General features: G+C 34.8%; 1 protein-coding gene across 5 annotated transcripts; it reads right to left on the reverse strand.

Moving 5' to 3' along the window:
• Nucleotides 1-808: 808 nt before the first annotated feature.
• Nucleotides 809-20,418, reverse strand: LOC110829718 (uncharacterized). Of its 5 annotated transcripts, XR_015533943.1 has the most exons (10): nt 18,464-20,416; nt 16,791-16,938; nt 15,067-15,124; nt 11,670-11,804; nt 11,149-11,370; nt 9,110-9,448; nt 8,672-8,788; nt 5,942-6,099; nt 2,157-3,619; nt 809-1,962 (listed from the first exon to the last, which is right to left on the reverse strand). XR_015533943.1 is itself a non-coding variant. In XM_087344358.1 (9 exons), exons 2-9 carry the CDS (start codon nt 16,923-16,925, stop codon nt 2,924-2,926), a joined length of 1,851 nt encoding a protein of 616 aa, XP_087200484.1. In that variant the 5' UTR covers nt 16,926-16,938; nt 18,464-20,418; the 3' UTR covers nt 809-2,923. The 5 variants fall into 5 exon arrangements, 4 of the variants coding, with proteins under 4 accessions (XP_087200484.1, XP_087200483.1, XP_087200486.1 ...); XM_087344358.1 differs by having other exon boundaries at nt 809-3,619; nt 8,672-8,779; nt 18,464-20,418; XM_087344357.1 differs by having other exon boundaries at nt 809-3,619.
• Between the last annotated feature and the right edge of the window lie 8 nt (nt 20,419-20,426).

A 20,426-nucleotide genomic window follows, 5' to 3' on the forward strand; every position in this document is an offset into this window, starting at 1 on the left:
TACTGGAATGTGGGAGTGTGGTATGTTGTGAGAATTCTGCTCTTTTCTGTATATTATGAAATATATTTCCACACAAAATATATAAACTTAAGGCGTGTGCACGGAGGATCAGGTCTAGGCCTGTGAGCCATTGCAAGTGGTGACTGTTGAAGAATGAGACTCTGACAGTAACTGATGCCTGCATCGAATTTGATTCCGATGGTGACTGCGTGACAAGGATGAAGGCGATGATGTTAATGTAATGGCAGAAACGCATACATTTACGACATACGTATAGAAACTAAGAAATCTAATCTTGTGTATTAGGTGAAGCTACAGTGAGTGAAACTTTTCTGAAGACAGTGTTAGCTAACGCACTGTAAAGGAATGCGACAGGAAATGAAGTAACTTAGGAGATAAACAGATTTGTGCGGAAGATAATTTGCCGGACTAATCTAAATTGCATTGACTGATATAGACGCTAGGCGACTGGAGAATGGTCAATAGGTTATCTCACTTAATGCACAATCGGATTACTAATTCTTGACAGCTGACACCTCGCTGGAGAGTCCAGATATCTAGCATGTTTTCAATTGTGTACTTGGGTTGGTCTTTTAATGAGGGCTGTGTGAGCAAGTGTGGTGGAGTTTTCTCAGGCTCTGTCTCTTCGAGGAAGGAGACGCAATAAAGATACTTGGATTTCCACGCAGATGTTACCTTCTTGTGTGTTCAATCCCCGTTGGCGACCCTGGAGTCCCCTGAGCTAGCTGAGCAAACTGAGAGTGGGTGGTAGGTTATAATATATTAGTATTACACACACAGCTTCAGATTTACTGTTTGGGAATGCTTGCTTTATTTATTTACAGTTTATATTAGTAAGTACATTTTTTGTATAAACGTCACTCACCAAGGTTTACAACATACATAAGAATTACTAATTACGCAGCAATAGGCCATAGATTGTATTAAAATCTTATACAGGGCTGTATTAAATTTATGTAGAGTTTTTTCCCTCGACTGTAGACATCCAGACTGCAAGATACACTGAATTTAATTATCTATTCATAAGTTACTGCTATGGAACTGAACTGAGCTTCAGTACTTTTCAGGGAAACGTTTACAGTTGCATATTTTGTTGTTTTCAATTACTGACTGAGGAATGACTTTGTCTGGAGGATTAGCTTATGGTTGAGGGGGGTAAGAGACATGAACCCATCGTTGAAATGCAGTGAGTGTTTAGTTATTCTTTCTTTGAACCCTTCACTGAACTACAGAATTGCAGATACAGTTTTAACTCCACCAGCACTGCGCTTGCATTTGAGTTCAATCTTTGTTAACAGAAACGGGGTTTTTCTTTTTTGCTACGAAGGGAAAATTGGAGGAATTAACTTTATAAAATTTCATTGAGTCTCGGGTGTAATGTGCAATACATGGGAATGGGTTTCAAAAGATTGTTGTTATTTTTGACGGGTATTTCTCCAGTATATTTTGTATTAGGAATCAAGCAGAGCTCGCAGAATGCGTAAGAAAAAATAATATACAAAATTATGCACTATAATTGTGACAGAAATGTGAAGCATCAATAGAATGTTTGAAACGTATATTTCAGGTGAGGTTTTGATATGACCAACCAGACCATTCCCATTGTTGGGTCTTTGCAAATAAGCCTTCACAGTCAGAGGCTACGCGCAACATTTCGGAATAATTTATTATTCTCACAGTCGACAATTGTTAGCCCCACGCCCAACCCACAAGTCGGAGAATCTCCCCATGTCGGCTGTCCGCGAATGTTTGTTCGAAATACTCCGAATTTGGCTGCCCTCAACAAGTGATAAGGCGAGTCATCGCCGATTGTGATCCTGGTTTTGTGGACTACGGGGCAGAGTTCCCTTCCTCTCTGCGTGCAGTCTCTTTCTGGGGCCCACCTAGCCTGGAATTCCGTGACCACCAAGGGTCAAGCTGGCCGAAGCGTGAAGATGACGCCTGAGCACAGGAACAATTATCGCATCAACGAATTATCTGAGGCATAATCGGTATCAACACCAGAAATCTCTGTACCTTAACGAAAGTAAAAACACGAAGTACTCATGACAAAGCTGGCAATTAATATTATAAGCAACATGCTGGTCGAATCTTGTATGAGACAATCCCCAGCTTGTCGAAGGCAAATTCCTTACCAGTTCCTCAAAACCCTATCAAATCCATAACAAACTTAACATCCGCCATTTGAAGCTGCCTGTGGGATTAATGAAATTCTGTGGCACCATAATCTAAAAAAAAATCGATCCAATTCCTGTCCCCTCTTAAAACACGCCCAAAATATCCGTTTCATCCAATCGCAGTAGACTAACATGTTGGTATCGGCTGTCCCCAGCTTCCTGGTCGTTCTCAGTTGCTTTAAAGCAAGCCGAGAATGTACTCTCGCGATTTATCATTGATAACCATTGTCATTTTTAATGATTACACAACATTAAAAGTTGACAGAGTGTTGTAGAAACACGAATGAAACACTACCTTTTCAGTCATAGTGAACGTCTTCTTACAGGTTTACCCATCAAACTACGTATACCTCTGCCCCCACCCCCCGGCCAATGTTCTCATATACGCGTAGTGAGCGGAATAAAACCAAACAAAATTCAACGCTAAAGAGCATTTGTACAATGAAGAGGGACGTATGATCTTACGTAAGTGGTATGAAATTTATTAGTTTAAGACAAACAAATGAGAGTCAGTAATGAGATAGCAAACGTTACACTCCTTGACATGGAGGTTGTGCACAACTTTAAGAAATGCAACAATCAAACAAACAAAGAGGCATATGTGGTAGGCCCATAGAATGTTCTTCTCTAATGCTAAAATGTGAAGAGCATCTAAAAACTAGTTTGTCATAAAGATAATTGAATAGAGAACATAATTAATATGTGACATTTCTTCTGAACTTGGTCTAAAGCTTAAGATCATCAAAAGAGAACTCTGAATTCTGAACCCAGCAATATGGGTCTCTTGATACCATTTCAAGTGAATTATCCTGTCCAGTCAAATTCAGGTGTGAGATATGGAATTCATCATCATTTATGACATGACATATTGGAGTGTTGTTTTCATCACACAGCTCTTCATTTCTTTTTATGGCAACTGGTTCTCTTAAACTCAGTGATTTTACTTGAGTTTCATTTGAGGATTTCAACCCTTCATATACAGGACCCTTTAAGACACATGTACGTTCACCATCTTCTTTTAAAATATTTTCCATTTCTGCAATAGAATTCTTGAGATCTTTTCCATCAGTTTTCAAGCTGTTGTGTACTTCATGTAATAGAGATTGTCTAATGCAGAAAGAAAGTAAAGTGTATGTATTTCCATGGATTAGAGAAATCATGCTATCAATGTCTTGCATAAGCTGAATGCGTTGAAGATGCCTTGCCAAAACAGGAATGCCAAATTCATTGCAGTAAGGCAGCATGATGTTGAATAGTTTTGTTTTAGATGTTTTACAAAATAATAATTCCTTTATAAAATTCAAACCAAGTATATGAATATTCTTGAATATAGCATCTTGTCCGTCACTGCATGGTGGAGAAGAAATTATAGCAACAAAGCTTACTGAAGACATTTTTGAACTGTACCAGAGTACTGGATCCTGGAAGAAGAACAAATTTCTTTTAGATTCTAAGATTTATATTCTAAATCCAATACTCTTATGTTTTTGACTTTTTACTAGCAAGATTTGAATTTTTCCTGCTTGGCTGTTTGTTTTGTTTATACTGGGGAAACTTTTTTGTAGATGTAGGATTTGAGGTTTTCACAGCGGTGAGTATGAAGATTTCTGTCTTCTGGATTGTTGCGCTGTGTAGTCTGGTCAATGTTAACCAACATTTCAGAGGTCATACTGCCTCCATCATCAGCCCTGTTGACAGAGGCAGTATGACCTCTGAAATGTTGGTGGACATCAACCATACTACATAGTGTAACAACCCAGGAGACAAAAATCTTCTTTTGTAGATCTTTTACTAAAAAGTCAATGAATGGTGGCTTAAGAATGGCCCACAGAAGGATAGATACCTATATAAAGAGAGAATAAATGTTAGCAGTAACATCATGAAGCTCAACACATTTTAAAGTTACATATATTTTACACACCCAGCCCAAATCCTTCACTATGAAGCAAATTACAAGATGTAAGAATATTTATCCAGTCGCCCCTTTAATTATCTGTTCGCTCGACTGTTTGCTTCCCCTGTGTCTGTGTGTGTGTTCAAAATGCTCTCTGTCAAGAAACTGTAAAAAGATTTGACAACAGAAAATCTTGCCAAATTTCAGTTCTAAATAATTTTTTTAATCCAGTCCAAAATTACACTTTTGAGTCATACAGATCATGCAAAATACATTCATTTTTGTTCTTTTTAATGACAGTTTTCAAAATTAATTTATTATAGAATATAAAATATAAAATTTTGCACTGTTCAAAGATGTGTATCAAGTGGTGTGGAAAAATGTGGTTATGGCCTAATATGAAACATCTTGTGTATGTATATATATTGTTTTAATGTTACATTACATGTTCATACAACTTAAAATGCTTCTAACAAGGTAGCAGAATCATGTATCACAGCAATAGGGCTAAGGTAGTATCTCTGTATTTTTGTTGTGGGACTTAGTGACACTAAATAAGAACCTGAATTTTAAGCCAAATATCAACTAAATGCAAAGCAAGTGTGTTAACAACTATGTGATGTTCAATTCCAGGAGACAGTGTTAAACTGACCCTGTATAAAGTAGCTGCTTTCCAAACCTCTTAATTGATCCCTGAAGATGTATAGAGTGTTTCTCCAAACCATTGATGTCTACATACACTATCACACAATGTCACAGCCCAAAAGAACATGATCCTTATCAACCTTATCTTTATCACTGACTACATCAGTAATTGACATATCTGCTCATTGAACATCAGCTCAGGAATGAGGAAGGCCCATGTCTTCAGCAGTTTTCCCCTGATGACACAACCCCAAAAGGAAGAGGCAGAGTTTGCCTGAAGAACATGAAAATTAGTGAAACAAGGTGGATTTGCTAGATGTATGGCATAACACGACTTAGGAACATGTGGTACATGATTATTGACATTCAAACAGTATAGGACATGTCCTAAAATATGTTCAAAATTTCATTACCTTCTGTGTGTTGGATTAGGAGGAAAATATCAATAATATAAATTTGTTTTATTAAAAAAAACTATACTTGTCTCGTTTTCATATTTTAATTTTAACATGTCTGCTGCCATGTGATTTTTGTCAGGCATGAATATCATCCCATGGTCCACCACTGGTAAAAAGAAATTCAGAACCCTCGCTGTATTAAACGTGTCACACTGTAGTGGCTCTGACATACCTCATGCATCTTTCCTGTCCAGCTGTAGTGTTAGAAATGTATATTTTACTCCATGTAGACTAAGCCTCTATATAAATAATACAATTCAGAGACCTACTGTGTTCTCTCATAGTACTAGCATTCATTCTTATGAGGCCTACTGGTTACATTCATGGAAGCCAGATATTAATTTTGAAATATGTTGATATCTCCACTTTAACTTTCCCAAGCAGGAAAAGGATTATAAAAATGAATTAAGGAAAGTCTTAAATTGGAATAATTAATGTGATAATAGTGTTATAACTATAGAAACTTAACAAAGGAAAGGGTAACATATGTGAAAAAATGCTAAATGAGGATCCTGCTCTGCATAATGCTTGCTCATGTGCAATACAATTTACCTTCTTGTACCATGCAATTTTTTGATGAAAATTATGTTTCTAAAATTGTAAAATTCTGCAGTATTCTCAGATGCAAATATGAAAGTTCCCAACACCTCCAAAAATTGCACACTTTTGGAAATTCTGTCCTATCTTGCAGGATTTTTTTGCTGTTGTCCAACATTTACATTGAGATCTAAGACAGTTATTCTCACCTTATGTTCAGTCTGATGAATGTCCCTTACATCAAGTAGAACATCTATTTTACAATGCTGTTCGAGAAACTCTGCCAGGTAGGTCACTACATGTGTATGAACACTGTGTACTGGATGATGTAGCAGGAGAACTGTGCGGCGATTCATATTATGAACTTCTGCAAATGAAAACTTCGTTAATTTATACTCTTTGTCTTTCAAATTTACAGTTTAAGTTGTTACTAAACATTCTACATATATAACCAAAGTCATAAGACATTTGAAGTACTCATTACCTGGTAAGCATTGGATATTTGAATAGATACTTTTTAAAATACACTGCAGCCTTCTTTTAAGTGGCTTGTTAGATTACAGTTTTTGGTATACTGCCTGTATAATCATGTCCATTGAAACATAAATTTATTTATCATCCAACTGGCCTGAAAGCCCAATGCAGTCTTGGCTATATGGCTGTTGTATTGGGTTCTAATCAATGAAAATAATATAAGTGTACTCCAGGAGGATGGCCTTATAACCTTCATGATGTTTTAATAGGACCTTTTCACTTCTACAAAATATTTTTACACAGCCACCCTTAACAACTAACAGCTAACATTTGTATTTATAACTTTAGTCTATACTCTGTAACTTGGAAATAAACATTGAATACACTGCTGTAAAATATTTCAATAATTTGACCAGAAAGGGCAGAATTAAACTACTGATTCACACTGATAAATAAAAATCAAAAAGTAAGGTTGTCCCACTATACACCATGTAGGCATTTAGGTGGAGAGCTGTATAGCTCCTACTCATCCTTAACCTCGGAACTAAATGGGGGTGAGTGGTCAGTGTCATGCCCCGGCTGTGCTTTACACCCGGGAAAGTACCTCAGTACCCATTATACAGGAGACTGGTTAGGCCCCCAGAGCCGTGTCTGGATGCAGAGGATAGAACAAAAATCCTCTAGCTCTGTCTGAGAATGAATCCCAGTTGTCCAGTCTATAGTCAGTCATAGCTCCTCATACTGTTATATGTTCCAGAAAATTTTCAATACAAATTTGCATTTATTTGTAGGTTAATTATAACATTACTTTTACAGTGCAGTTCCAAAGACATACCTATATGGAATTTTACATAATTAAATAGTTTTTAAATATTTTTCTTGTACTATTTTGGGATTTACTGAAGCAACAAATTCTGTAAGTGTTCATGTCACTGGCATGCTAATAATGTGGCTGCTCTGATATGATGGTAATTTTACTGTATATTTATCATTGGTGTTGTCTTAAATTAGTTTCCTATTTTACATAGCTTAAGTTGTAATCAATAAATAAATAGTAGGGCCCTTAAAATATTTCTGAGAAAAAGAAAGATTTCAGGACTATATCTAGGTCAGGATTCAGGAGGGAAACTTGTAGATAGGGAGCCAATTGTTTGGAACATAAGTTATTTTCTGTCTAATAAGAGATAATCAGATTAGCTTGCAGACACAAGGAGGCACAAGAATAACTACTGGTGCATGAGAGAAAGTACCAGACACCTTTTCTGTTGAAAGGAAATATTTAAAACCTGTTTTATTATTATTATTATGCTGATAATGCACCCATCACCCTCACCCACCTACAGAGAAAAGCAGAAGTCGGATCGTTTGTGGAGGCTGAGAAAGAAGTGTATGTACTCAATTTCATACTTGAAGGTTTACTATCATTCCATGTATGAATTAAAACATTTACGAAACACCTGCTACTTTTACTTCGCTGTGAATCCAGATAGAACTGGCTGGTACAATTGGATTCAGGTCAGCTATGCTGCAAAACACAATGGCACTAACATTACTAAGGCACCAACTTAGGTATCATTGGGCTGTCTATATTCAAATTTGTAGTTGGAATAGGCTGAGGATGATGTGGACAGTGGCAATGCTTTGTCTTCGCAATGGCGGCTGCAGCACAACATAACTATGGGATTCCAGTTGGGCCAGCAGGGGATGCAGGAATTGAAAAGCCTGGTACTATACAGGCTAAGGTTATGTTGTGGGTTTTTATTTTCAGTATCTGGTAGTAGAAAGTTACAGATACAATGGACCAAATGTGAGACTCATACTTGCTTTCCATAACATTTTATGCTATGCTGAAGTGCTGTATGTCATCATATGTACATCCATTCAGTATTTCATGGAACTCTTTGAGCATTCTAAGGTTCCCTGTCACTGCCCACAAATTTAACTTTATGCACAGCTCCATTATTTCTGTGTTTAACATAACAACACTTGGGATAATCTATGGTATGGTTATATATAGCCCCAGCTGGAAACATAGAAAGCCATATTTGTACAGAAACCATTTCTGTTCTTATAATTTTAAACGTGCCCCTGTGAATAGAGTACGCGGGCGTAAGAGGAAAAATAAGATTACACACTCCCTGTTGACCATTAGTAAGTTCACAGGGCTGAGGGAGAAGAGGGGAAAAAAAGTCACAGAATTATATACCAAAAATATGTCATTATTAGCCAAAAAACATAGAAATGTAATTTTTTATAGAAATGCATGCATTATACACAGATAATGAATTCAGTGCTTGTTTCAAAATTTGATGGCTATGCACATTCGTCTTATTTCATGAATTATTTTCTCCATTAAGAATAATTAAAGCCATTTATAAAGTCTTTTGTGCTATAATTTTGTTGCCAAATCATTACCACCTTGTTAAAATTTAGAAATTAATCACTTAAGTCCAGTTACATCCTACCTGCTGCTAATAATTTAGCAATGTACACCTTCCAAAGCAGGAATCCAATTGCCAACAAAACGAGTAGTCCCACAGACAGCCATATCACCGTAGTCCTGAAGTCTTGATCTGAAATATCTATACCGATACTGACTAGTTGAAATATGTCAAATAAATGTTTCAAGTAAATTCAAAATATTTCCTAATTCTATGTCACTTGGTATTTTCCAGTAGTCAATATTTATTTAGCTGGTTAATTAAAACATCATTTCTGTGAAACAGAATTCCTATTTCTCTACACATATGAATGTTTCACCTTTTCTTGACAGTTTTGCCATCTGAGGTAGACATTTCCATCACAGTCACTGTAATTTGTAAAAATATATAACTATTTATGTTTATGGGAGTTTCTCAAGAATTAAACTCAATTTCCAGATATACATTAAAATGTTAACATACTTGTTAGTGTTCCAGTGCAAGAGATGTTACAAGTTCCATTCTCACATATCTTGCTGTTTGCATAAACAATGTAGAAGAAATGTCCATACTTCTCAGCTATGTTGAGTGGCACTGTTAGTTCTTCAACATTTTCTGGTCCTGCTTCAATAGTTTCTACATGTACACAGTCCTCAAAACTCTGATCTATACTGCAATCAGTGCTGAAACATTGTTTCACCTCATACTCATGCACTTGTAATTGAGCAGGCAACTTCTGAATGTGAAGTGTTAGGTCTGGTCTAAAAGTGAGGTCCAGATATGTCAGTGTTTCAGAAGAATTTGGAGATTTATTGCATGGATCTGTTGAAGAAATGTACAATACAATATGAAATAACAGACAAGGAACTGGATGAAAATTTTAAAAGACAACTGTTGTAACATTATTCTATACATATATTGAATGGTACTTATTTATTTACTTTTTATTTAAAACAAACACAATACTGATGGCTACATAAACTTCCTCAGTACTTCAGTAAAATCTATATTATTCTTATTCTTATTTCTTCCTTCTCACAGGTCTTCCTGGCACTTTTCCTCTTGAATCATTGGTGACCCCACTCCTCAAGCTTAATTTCTGGTTATAGTACTTTATTTTTAATGTGTGATATTCCTAACGTGGCTGCTTTTTTTGAGAATTTATAGAATGCATTCTTGGTAATGTTCCAAGATTTTTATTTAAGTCCTTTAGCTACAATTCCTGCGGCTCAAATAATTACAGGTATAAAAACATTTCACATTCCATATTCGCTGAATTTATATACTTAAATTGTTGTATTTTAATTTATTTTCAGACTCCTTCTTTATTATATTCCTGTTTAATGGTATTGTTACATCTATCAGTATACAAATTTTATATTTCTTATTTCTAAGTACTATGTCAGGCCTATATGCCAGAGCCTCTGTATCTGTTTGTATTCCTTTATGTTGCATTAGTTGTGTGTGAATACCAGTTCTCTGCTGTAACAATGCCTAATGTTTTACATATTGGATAATGTAAATGTGTACAGACTTTATTAAAATATTTGTAATGGATAATTCGAATACAAAAAGCAGATTAGCATGGTGTTGATCTTTAATTTTGACATTTGGCATTTATGTTTTGTTTCTCTCTGTCTTGGAGACTCTGGATTTCTTGATCTTGAAGTTAGTCAGTTAGTTAGTTGTACTGTTTCTTACAAGGATAACATACAAGAGGTCAACAAATTAAAAACAATTTCTTCTGAGATGATGGTGAAGTTATTTAGGTAAAAATGTATACCTTTTTACAGTTCGACTGTAAAGATAAATTTTACATATAATAAAGCTGACAGAATAATTTTATCTAGAAGTTATCTCAGAGACTGAACCAATAATGACAACAGTACTTAATTCTTATTTAAGAATGCAGGCCTTTATATAGACTTGTATGTTGGTTTAACAAAATTTCCAATATGTTCTAAGTGCAAAGGGAAATAATGCACTGAGCAAACAACTCTACAGAACCCTAAGGTCCATGACCACGTACACAAGCGCCTGTCACTTGACGTGATCCTAGGACCCTATCTAATGGCATGACACATCCTCACATTTCAGATTGAGGTTAAGGATAAGAAGGATAGCTGTAAACATAAAGAATAAGAAGATTTGTAGAGTTAACAAGGAGTGACTTTCAAAATGAGATCATCGTGGGCGACAAGCTGTGTCAAGAGCATTTTATTACATTCAGTCGCCGCAAAAGCTTCAAGGCATAGGTGAGTTTTTAGCTTGGAGAAAGGGTGTGGGCTTAGCTTTTTAAAACAACAAAATCATACACTAGCAGTGACATTAAAATAAATTGACATGTAATTATTTATGTGGTCAAGACAAAGTCTTCTGTGTAAATTTATAATTTTGCCCTCTGATCCAAATCTTTTAAAACCCTGGCTTATATCAATAGTTTGTGTTTTTCCTATTTGGGAGAGAGAGAGAGTTCTGTCTCAATAATGATATGGCATATTCTGATGTCTTGTTTCTCTTACCCAATTTGCTGGTAGCTGGAGCTATGAAGCTGAATGTTCTGGCTTCTATATAGTCGCTCCCTGTGGCTATGTATTCCAACAGTACATATTTGCCTTCAATCAATTGACTGTACCATAAACAGTCATAAAATATAGACCATTCAGGTGGGAGATATTTGGTCTTCGTTATGTAAATATCAATGCAAACACTTTCATTATCAATTGTAAATTTTATTTTTAATGCTGAAAGAAATATAATATGGTGCTATAATCAAAACAATAAAGTAATTCTAATAAAAATTAATATTTGATCAATAATGCTACAGGATATTAATATTTGATTAATAATGCTACAGGATATTAATATAAACCATGCTTCCTGAAATACAGGAGGCTTTAAACCTATCACTAGGATCTCATTTATGTGAATGTAAGTATGTGGAACATCTTAGCATTCATACTGTACATAAAGAAAGTGAATAAAATATAGACTGTCCTAGGAAACTAGAATATGAAGGCAGTAGATGTGTTTCATACTGTACCATTCCATTTAATATTTGTCATTGTGACATTAAATGAAGGCAGAACATAAATATTATTATATTGATAAGCCTTGAGTTGCACAGTCTGGTTGCTCTGTTTTATTTCCTCTACTGGTATCTTCTCTGACAGGCATCCTAAAAACAGTAACTGTTATTGTGGTTACCATGTGAAAAATATTCTTTGATGAATGACTTGGACTCACATACCTCAATTCTCAAAAACAACATATTTTAAAAAACTGCTTTGTCATCAACACTAATGTAGATTAATTTTTTGTTATATAGAATTTTACACATCTTTGTCAAATAAATGAGATGCCTGATTGATTCATTTTCATCCCATATAATTCTCGTTATCTGTCTAAAGGCATCATGATAATATAGTAAACTGCTGGGCAGTAGACAAAATGCAAACTGTCACTTCAAACAGCAGCCATGAAAGCAGAGAACTAGAGTACTAGTTACACACTCAATATTCACGACTTTCTAAGAAACTGCAGTATTTGAATCGTGATAAATAAAATCTTAATAGAATCTGTATTCACTTGCATTTACTTCTTTACATGCATTTTCAACTCAAGGTTCAAAAAATGAACTAATTAGCTTTATCCATCACATGTAACATCTTGAGAATTGCTGAAATGGTTTTCATGAAATGTAATATATGGGAATTTTATTAAAATGTTATAGACACATTTCCAACTTTGGTTAACCTTATTGCTATGATATTCAGTTGAAGTTGAACAAGCATCTATTACTGTATAGTGCAACATTTGACTTTAGTCCACATCAGTAAATAATCTTCCTCTTTCACTTCATTCACTATGCCAGTGTTGCACAACCTGTCTACACTCATGGCACATTAAATATTATCAAACAGTCATGGCGGCACACCAACCCCATTTTGTATTTTGTGTGAGGGGGAAGGGTAGATGGTTTATGGCATTGACTGGCCATGACAACTTCTTACAAATTGACCCCAACCAAAAAATGTTCTGTCTGATGTTCATAATTATCAGTCTTTATTATTGTCATTTACTTTAAATATACTCATTATTTGAAATAAATTAAAATATATTCATACATATCATTTAATCATTAAAATGTAAAGGTGATTATTCATATTTTTAAATGTAGATTACATGTAATTATTTCACAGTAACCAAATCAGTTTCCCATGACCCAAAGATCCCACTGCATATGAAATATTTTTATGGAATATAATCATCATTTACAAACATTGAATGTGAGCAGAGAAAATATTAGATTTAAAATAAAGCTAAATATCAATAATTATCTAATTATGAAAATCTCTAATCAATTTAATAGCTATGTGGTTTCCATTTACTGTCACCTCTCTTTGCAGAAAAATATATAGAGTAGCAATAAAAGTAAAGGGGAGGTACATATATTTTGCTAAAAATTGGTTGTGTTACTTTCCAATTGCATTCAGTAGATATTGTCTTCCCAACCATAATAAAGAAAATGAAAACTGAGACAGAACAGAAAACAAGACAAACAATTATTTATCTCATTATGGCTATAATTATAATATGAGGTGAAAATTTCATGGCACACCCAGATGGCTTCCGTGGCACACTTGTGTGCCACAGAACACCAGTTGTGCATCACTGCACTCTGCTATGAAAATGCATTTTTGTTGGTCTGTATGGTGCTACGATTTAGTTTGAATCATTTGAGGTTGTTCAATAATGTTGTTATATTACATACAAAAATAATTTGAACATTTTTTCATATTTTTACCTTAAAATTGCATTACTTTAGGAAAGATGAAAAATAGAACATAACAGACACTTTACATAGACATCTACAAGCATTTCTGTGTGCATAAGTGACCAGAGGAATCCCAAGCCAGTCAAAAGTTTTGTGGGTTCAGGACTTAAGAAACTCTACTCTGCTCCACTTGGTGGACCATCAAATTAAGTGGCTTTCTCAGAAACAGGATGTTGCTGATTTTACTCATGAAAGATACTATTTGATGAAACCTTTAAGAACTGTGTAATCATTTAGTAATGTATTATAAAGAAACTGAAATTATGGACTGTTATTCTTTATTTTTTATTTTGTGACTGAACTGGACAAACCAGCATTCATACATACGTGTATATTTATTACATTCCATAGGTCATTAAGTAAGACAGATGAAAATATGATGTGGAATAAGTCATAACAATACGTATATACAAGTGCAAATATTTATAAAGGTTTCACATAAAATAATGGTTCATAAAAACTAGTGAAATATTACAAATAAATCAACCCATTACATAAAGTAGATAAATTAGACTAATAATTTATAGTATATAAAGACAAGGAACCTTTTCGAACGTTCTCAGTTATTTGTATAGGGGTGATCAAGGCAGAACGGGGCTACGGGCCAGAACAGGGTATCGACTTTAATTCGTCTGCAATGTGTTGCGATCTATCGGGACCGGGTGAAATATCATTAGCATACAGCACAAGGTTATGTCATGTTAGTCAGCGTCAAGTTGTGGTTACAGTTTCTGAAATATTACCCATGCTGGATTTTACTCCTACATTTTATAAATTTTTCTCAACTTCTAGTGAAGGTAAGACCTATTCATTATTCATATCCACTTTGTTGAATGATGCATGTTACAAGGTGTTTTCATGAAAGTCTTAAACACAATATTTTGATTTATTTTCATGATGTCATTTTTGGTGGAATAATCCTAATTTGAAAGAGTATACTTGGGGCAGGATGGGGTAGGGCAGAATGGGGTGCCCAAAGAACAGGATCAAGTGCCTGTAATGTGGCGAAGTCTATTCGTAGTCTATTAAAGGGTGAATCCGGCATTCGTCTTGCTTGAAACGGGCCCATAACTCACGTGCAGGTGATGATAGTCAATGACCATTCAGTCTGGGTGATGATGTTATCATGAAGATTCCACACATGATTGTGTCAGTGACTGTATGGCTGAGAATTCCCCATACACCGATTCCCCACTCAATCACTTCTACACTGAAAAATTCAGGCATGTCTTCATATAATGTGATTGTGATTTTTGTCCTATTTTTTAAAAAAAACAGGGAAGTACTGATGAGTCTCAGTAAAACTCCCCAGTGCCAAATTTCATGAAATTCATTTAGCAGTTTTTCAGTTGTTACATGGAAAAAATATTGAGCACATTTTTGTAACATTTAGCTCTTAACATGCCTAAAATTGGTCATCAATATTCAATACAAATCAATAAAGTGCTGTTAAAGGAAATGATCCTGAGTTGATTTTTGTCAGTAACTTCATAAAAGTTGTATAGCCAATGTTTGTTATTTCAGGAATAGCTGACTGCTCAGAGAAAATACTGTGGATATACCACGGTGTTTAATTACTTGTAGGTAGAATATGGTAACTTACGTGGAGTGTTTTTTTCAAAACTCAAAGTACAGTCTTCAGGACTGAAGTTATGTGGAAGCTGAAATTAAAATTCAGACATTACTACCTAAAGAAAAACCGAAGGTACTCTGTAGCAACAAACAATAATTAAACCATTTTCTACTGATCTGAACTCTTCAAGCCATAAGACTGTGTTCAGAAATAATATTATGTTCAGAAAAAAGGGTTGAAACAACTTCTGCTATCCTCAGGATTACTAAATTCTTGGATTTTGTCCGTTGTCTGGTATTCAATAGAACACAACGTTCAGAAAACTATATCTGTTTCCATCCCCAGGTGAAAAGCAAAGGGGCATCTACTCATTTGGATTATTAGAAAGAGCAAACCACAGTCACTGGACCGCCTGAGGAGGGAAACAGAAACAGTTTCTGAAACGTTTTTTTCTTTTAAATACCAGATGATGTCTAAAGTTCAAGAATTTGTAATCCTGAGTCTAACACACCATCATCAGAAGCTTCTCAAATCTTTTGACTATCTAGCATTTGCCTAACTTTTAACAACCCTAACAGCTACACAGATACCAGCTTTCGATCACATGTGAACTATACATGACGTAAGCAAAGGAGGACTTAAAACTTCTTTGTACTGAGTGGATTATTGTTAATTAATTTCTGGTAGCATATTATATATTTGTTATCTTCCTTTGTATTTAAGATTGGAGAGGGGGGAGAGAGTGTGTGTGCGCACGTGCTTGCGTGCATGTGTGTATGTATGCATAGATATGTAGGAGTATTTTGTGTATAGTCATGCACACAGAATGAAATAAGCACTAATGTTATGGGGCAGATTACAAACTTTGCAAGCCAGAGACTATCAAGGATGTTCTTTAACCTTAAATGGCCCATCGTGTCTTTTAAGACATAGCACTTACATCACTAATTGGCTTACTGTAGACTATAAGACACAGTGTACATTCCATCATGTTGCATTGTGATCATTTCGTTGGTTCCTAATCCATGAAAACAATGTCAGAATAATCTAGAAGGAAGACTGTATGACCTTCATAAATTTTCTTGTCAAGAAAGCCCCTGTCCTTTCTTTCTTAACAGCTAAGATTAGTAGGTTGTAATTGCCTTCTTATTTTCAGCTGTTTCAAATAAACATTGAGCACAAGGTTGTAAAGAATTTCAATAACTTTATCAGAAAGAGCACATTTGAACTACTAATTTTTATTTATTTGTAGGCTGATTATAATATTATTTTTGCAGTGCAGGTCCAAAGACACATGTTCCTGTGTGCTTTATTTAGGGATTCCATGCAAATAAATACTTGTGTTAAAGTATCAACAAATAAGTTTTGAATAGTTCCTTTAGACATGAAAGATATCCATCATACACCAATAGTAATTCTTGTGCCCATTTAGAGAATAGCTGCACTCAAAAGTTTCATCTTTTCACATGTGGTACCTTGTGGTAATAAGCTGCTAGTTACTTGCAGGATGCCACATAATGTGATGTGCACTATGTCTTTAAGGTTATAGTCGGCCAGCTAAGAATAATGCTGGACATTTTGTTTTAAAAAACACAATGGGCCTTTAAAGGTTAAAATATAAATCCATTTCTTTTTACAAATCACTTAAAATTCAATTTTATTACACAGTTAAATACACCATATGCTATATTCTATAGCATGCATAATTTTATGCTTTAGAATATGTGTTGTACAACAAATTAAAATACACTTACCTGCTTATGGCATGAAGTGTTATACTGTTTTTGAGTATCACACAGTTGACTCTTATTTGTTTGTTTCAAATCACAACAAATACATAAATGTTGTCCCAGAAGAAGGCAAAGTACATAGCTCAGTACATAAGCCATTGATTATATAAAACTGTAAAAACAACACAGAGAAATTCTGTATACTGACCATTAAAACAACATGGATATTGAAACCTTCAGTATCACAACTGGAAAACAAACTTCTGGATAGCTAGATAGTTTTTAGTTCTTCGAGGTATATCCACCATGTATGTAGACTTGAAAGGTAAAACAAATTATTTAAAAAATATTGGGTATGTTCTGGGTTAAAACTTAGTGTCGTTTAAATGACCAGGTGATACAAATGAGAAGTTTAAAGTTAGAAGACATTTTAATTATTATCAGGAAAGGTTTTCTTAACAGAAAATATTATTTAAATAATCAATTATAAAACCAATTACTAATTCCTGTTGTAACAAAAAGCTTTTTTTTTTTATTCGAAAGGTTTATTTGTAATTCAAAACAAAATAATTTAAAGCTTTTCATCACGATTAGATATTCAAAAATATTTTTAACTGTGTTTGAAACAAACCGTAATGACTTTCTTGAAGTAATGGGGAGAATCTGTATAAAGGATTTAAAGGATATTTGTACAAAGCAGAAAAATTGCACAAATTGTCATAAAAAGAGCCTTATATTAAAAAAATTAAGGAAATATTTTAATTATCAAATAGAAATTTGTAAACATACATGAATTTTCATATGAATTTATTTAAATATGCTGAGCAGCAGTTTGCCATTTAGTCTCACAAGTCTTATAAATAAAAGGCACAATTTGAATTAGCATTAAAAAACAGTACTTAATTACAAACTCCTCTCACTCTGTTGATGAATTTCTAATAATTTTACAAATAAGTCATGATGTTTATTAAGGTTGATTTATGTCTGTATGCAATGTGCAGATTTACTTTTAACATATCACTATTTTACGTAAACTCTTTACTTACATTATGAGAAACCTTCGTAATAATATGAATGACTTATTTTACATTCTGTTGTCATCTGGTGTATGGATGTATGGAATGTAATAAAGATGTATATATTATGTTTCTCTGATCTGTTAGTAATGTTAGGCAACCGTATAAACAAGCAAGATTGATAGACAGACAGAAAGAAATGGTTGAATAAATTGGTGAGTGGATGTTTTGATGAATGACAAAAACAGGCAGGAAGAAAGGGGTTAAGGAAGGAATGACAGAAATGAAAACAAGTCAGAAGAAATTTTTAAATGCAGTGTCAGGAAAGTAAGATCTCCATTTTATTTTATTTCTAACAGATGCTTTTTTGTGTCATTAGGTTTTAATTTAATTACTTAGAATTCTGTATCTATCATCAGGTGTCTGTTCTCTGCCATTCATTTCTTTATTTATGTTTTTGTACAGTAAAAAAGGGGCATTTAATTTTACTACTTTTTGTTGCATTGGGTACACTGAAAGGGTAAAATTTACAGGGTTAATAATTATTATTATGATACATGAGTTTTTGTTACTTCTAGTACAATTATTTAATCAGTATGGTTCTGGCTTTATATCTTTTTTCCTGATAATTTATAATAAGAATATTAAGTTGTATGTTGGTCTACCATAAGCTTTACTTACCTGCAAATTCATTTACTTCTATAACCTGCTGCTGGGCATTTATGATGTGTTCAAGCACAGGGACATTACCTTTCATGTATATCCCTTCATATAGATTACTTTAAATGCTTTTTGCTGAATTGAGTGGCTTAGAAATTCATTTCTCTGAAGGGTTAATTCTAGTCAGCATTGCCATGTATGAACATTACCTTGTGGAATCACAGACTACACTTAGAGATGTCTTTGAGCTAGTATATGAAAGGCAAGTTCTGTTATCAAAAACGTGATAAGAGTTTATCTGACCTCAGAACATTGAATGGGTTCATGTTGTTATAACTAATCTTAAGGAAAAGCTCATAATGCTTTCTCACCCTTCTGATAAGGATAGTATAACAGTGAAGACGTTAGGTTGGTAAGTAGTGAAAGCTTGATAACCAAGATCGAAAAATGTGTTAGGGGAACCCAGGGCAGAAAGGGGGAACTTAATCTCTGGAGGCATGTGGAAGGGACAATAACAAAGACAAAAGCATAGAGGAACCTTGTGTGGATTTATTGTCTATTGCAACTCTGAAGTGCTAAGCTACACCAAGTTCATGTTACGTTGTTTAAGTAGCTAGCACGTGTAGCTGGCTCTGGGCTTTGAAGGATTAATTAATTATACAGATCACGTTGCCCGAGGCGTGGGTCTTCTCCGTTGAACACTGCGATGTTGGGTTTGAATCCCACCGAAGGTGAGTGCGTGTGTCATCTTCTATATGTGCAGGTCTGCGTGGGTGCCTTGGGGCTGGAAGATCCCCACGTCAAGCAGGAAAATTGGTGGATAATTCTCCCGGAAGGCCAGAGGTTTACATTGTGCAGCTGTAATGCCTAAGTGCTAGCCGTAGTGAATGGGTTATAAATAAACTGCACTGATAATGGGAAGAGATTGCTTTGATGTGCGAATAACATCAGAATTCTAGTGATTCACGCACATCGAAGTCGGACAAGTTATTTGTCTGAAATTTCACATCCGTAACAAGAATGATCTCCCCGCACCCTTGAACACTGAAATTGAACGCAGTTGAATAGTTAGCGGCCCTGCTTCGTGGTGGAAGATCCCGGGTTAAAATTTCATTGCGGAGACTGGCTATTGTGAATGATGAATTTCGTGGTTTTCTTCAGCCCCTCCATGCAAATGTCGCTTCCTTTCATTTCCTTACCAAATTATCATTTTCGTTAAAAATTATCCTATCGCTCGATGCTGTATATTTGAGGTAAAGACAGTCTCGAAATTACGCCAGAAAGAAATAAGATAAATATTCCTCCCTTTCAATAAACAGGATAGAATTTAATAAGACTATGCTTTGATTTCTGTGGGTTTTACCGACGTTTCAGAAATATCTGCTGACTCCATCATCATGTCATCGCCTGAAACGTCAGCAGTCGTCTACCACAGTGGTATTCAACCTGGGGTACGCGAAGACATCTTAGGGGGTACGTGAAATTTAAAAAAAAATATTTTATGATAAACACTGAAAAATCAGTAATGTAATTTATTTACTTTATTTTAGATGTAGATTATATACTATGTATAACTTGAATTATACACCAGCGATTTTTGGGGTACAAAGTTGAAGAGAAATTATGTCTGAGAGTACGCGAACAAGAAAGGTTGAATACCACTGGTCTACCACAGCGCAAAATCCCAGAAGACAATCGACTTCATCCTCGCCTGACCTTGACATTTCCCTGTTTCATTATCACTTACGTCTAGTTTGTTTAAAGACCGTGAGAATTTGAGGCAGTGAAATCGTCATTCGCTTTCTTCGGTGGACAGACAAAGCCTTCACGCGTCATCCACGTGGCTTACGTCTCGAGTTACAAAAGATTGGTTCTCTGAAAACCCTAAAATGGCTGCTTCAGTGTATTCTTATTCACTTAGGAGAAGACAGATGCAAGTAACACTAACACTTCCTATTACTGCGACAGTGTTATTAGTTGCGGG

Source organism: Zootermopsis nevadensis, unplaced genomic scaffold (assembly GCF_977971745.1).
Source record: "Zootermopsis nevadensis isolate Lab colony 2312 unplaced genomic scaffold, Znev_1.0 Znev_ptg000007l, whole genome shotgun sequence".
In the NCBI taxonomy this organism is placed as follows: domain Eukaryota; kingdom Metazoa; phylum Arthropoda; class Insecta; order Blattodea; family Termopsidae; genus Zootermopsis; species Zootermopsis nevadensis.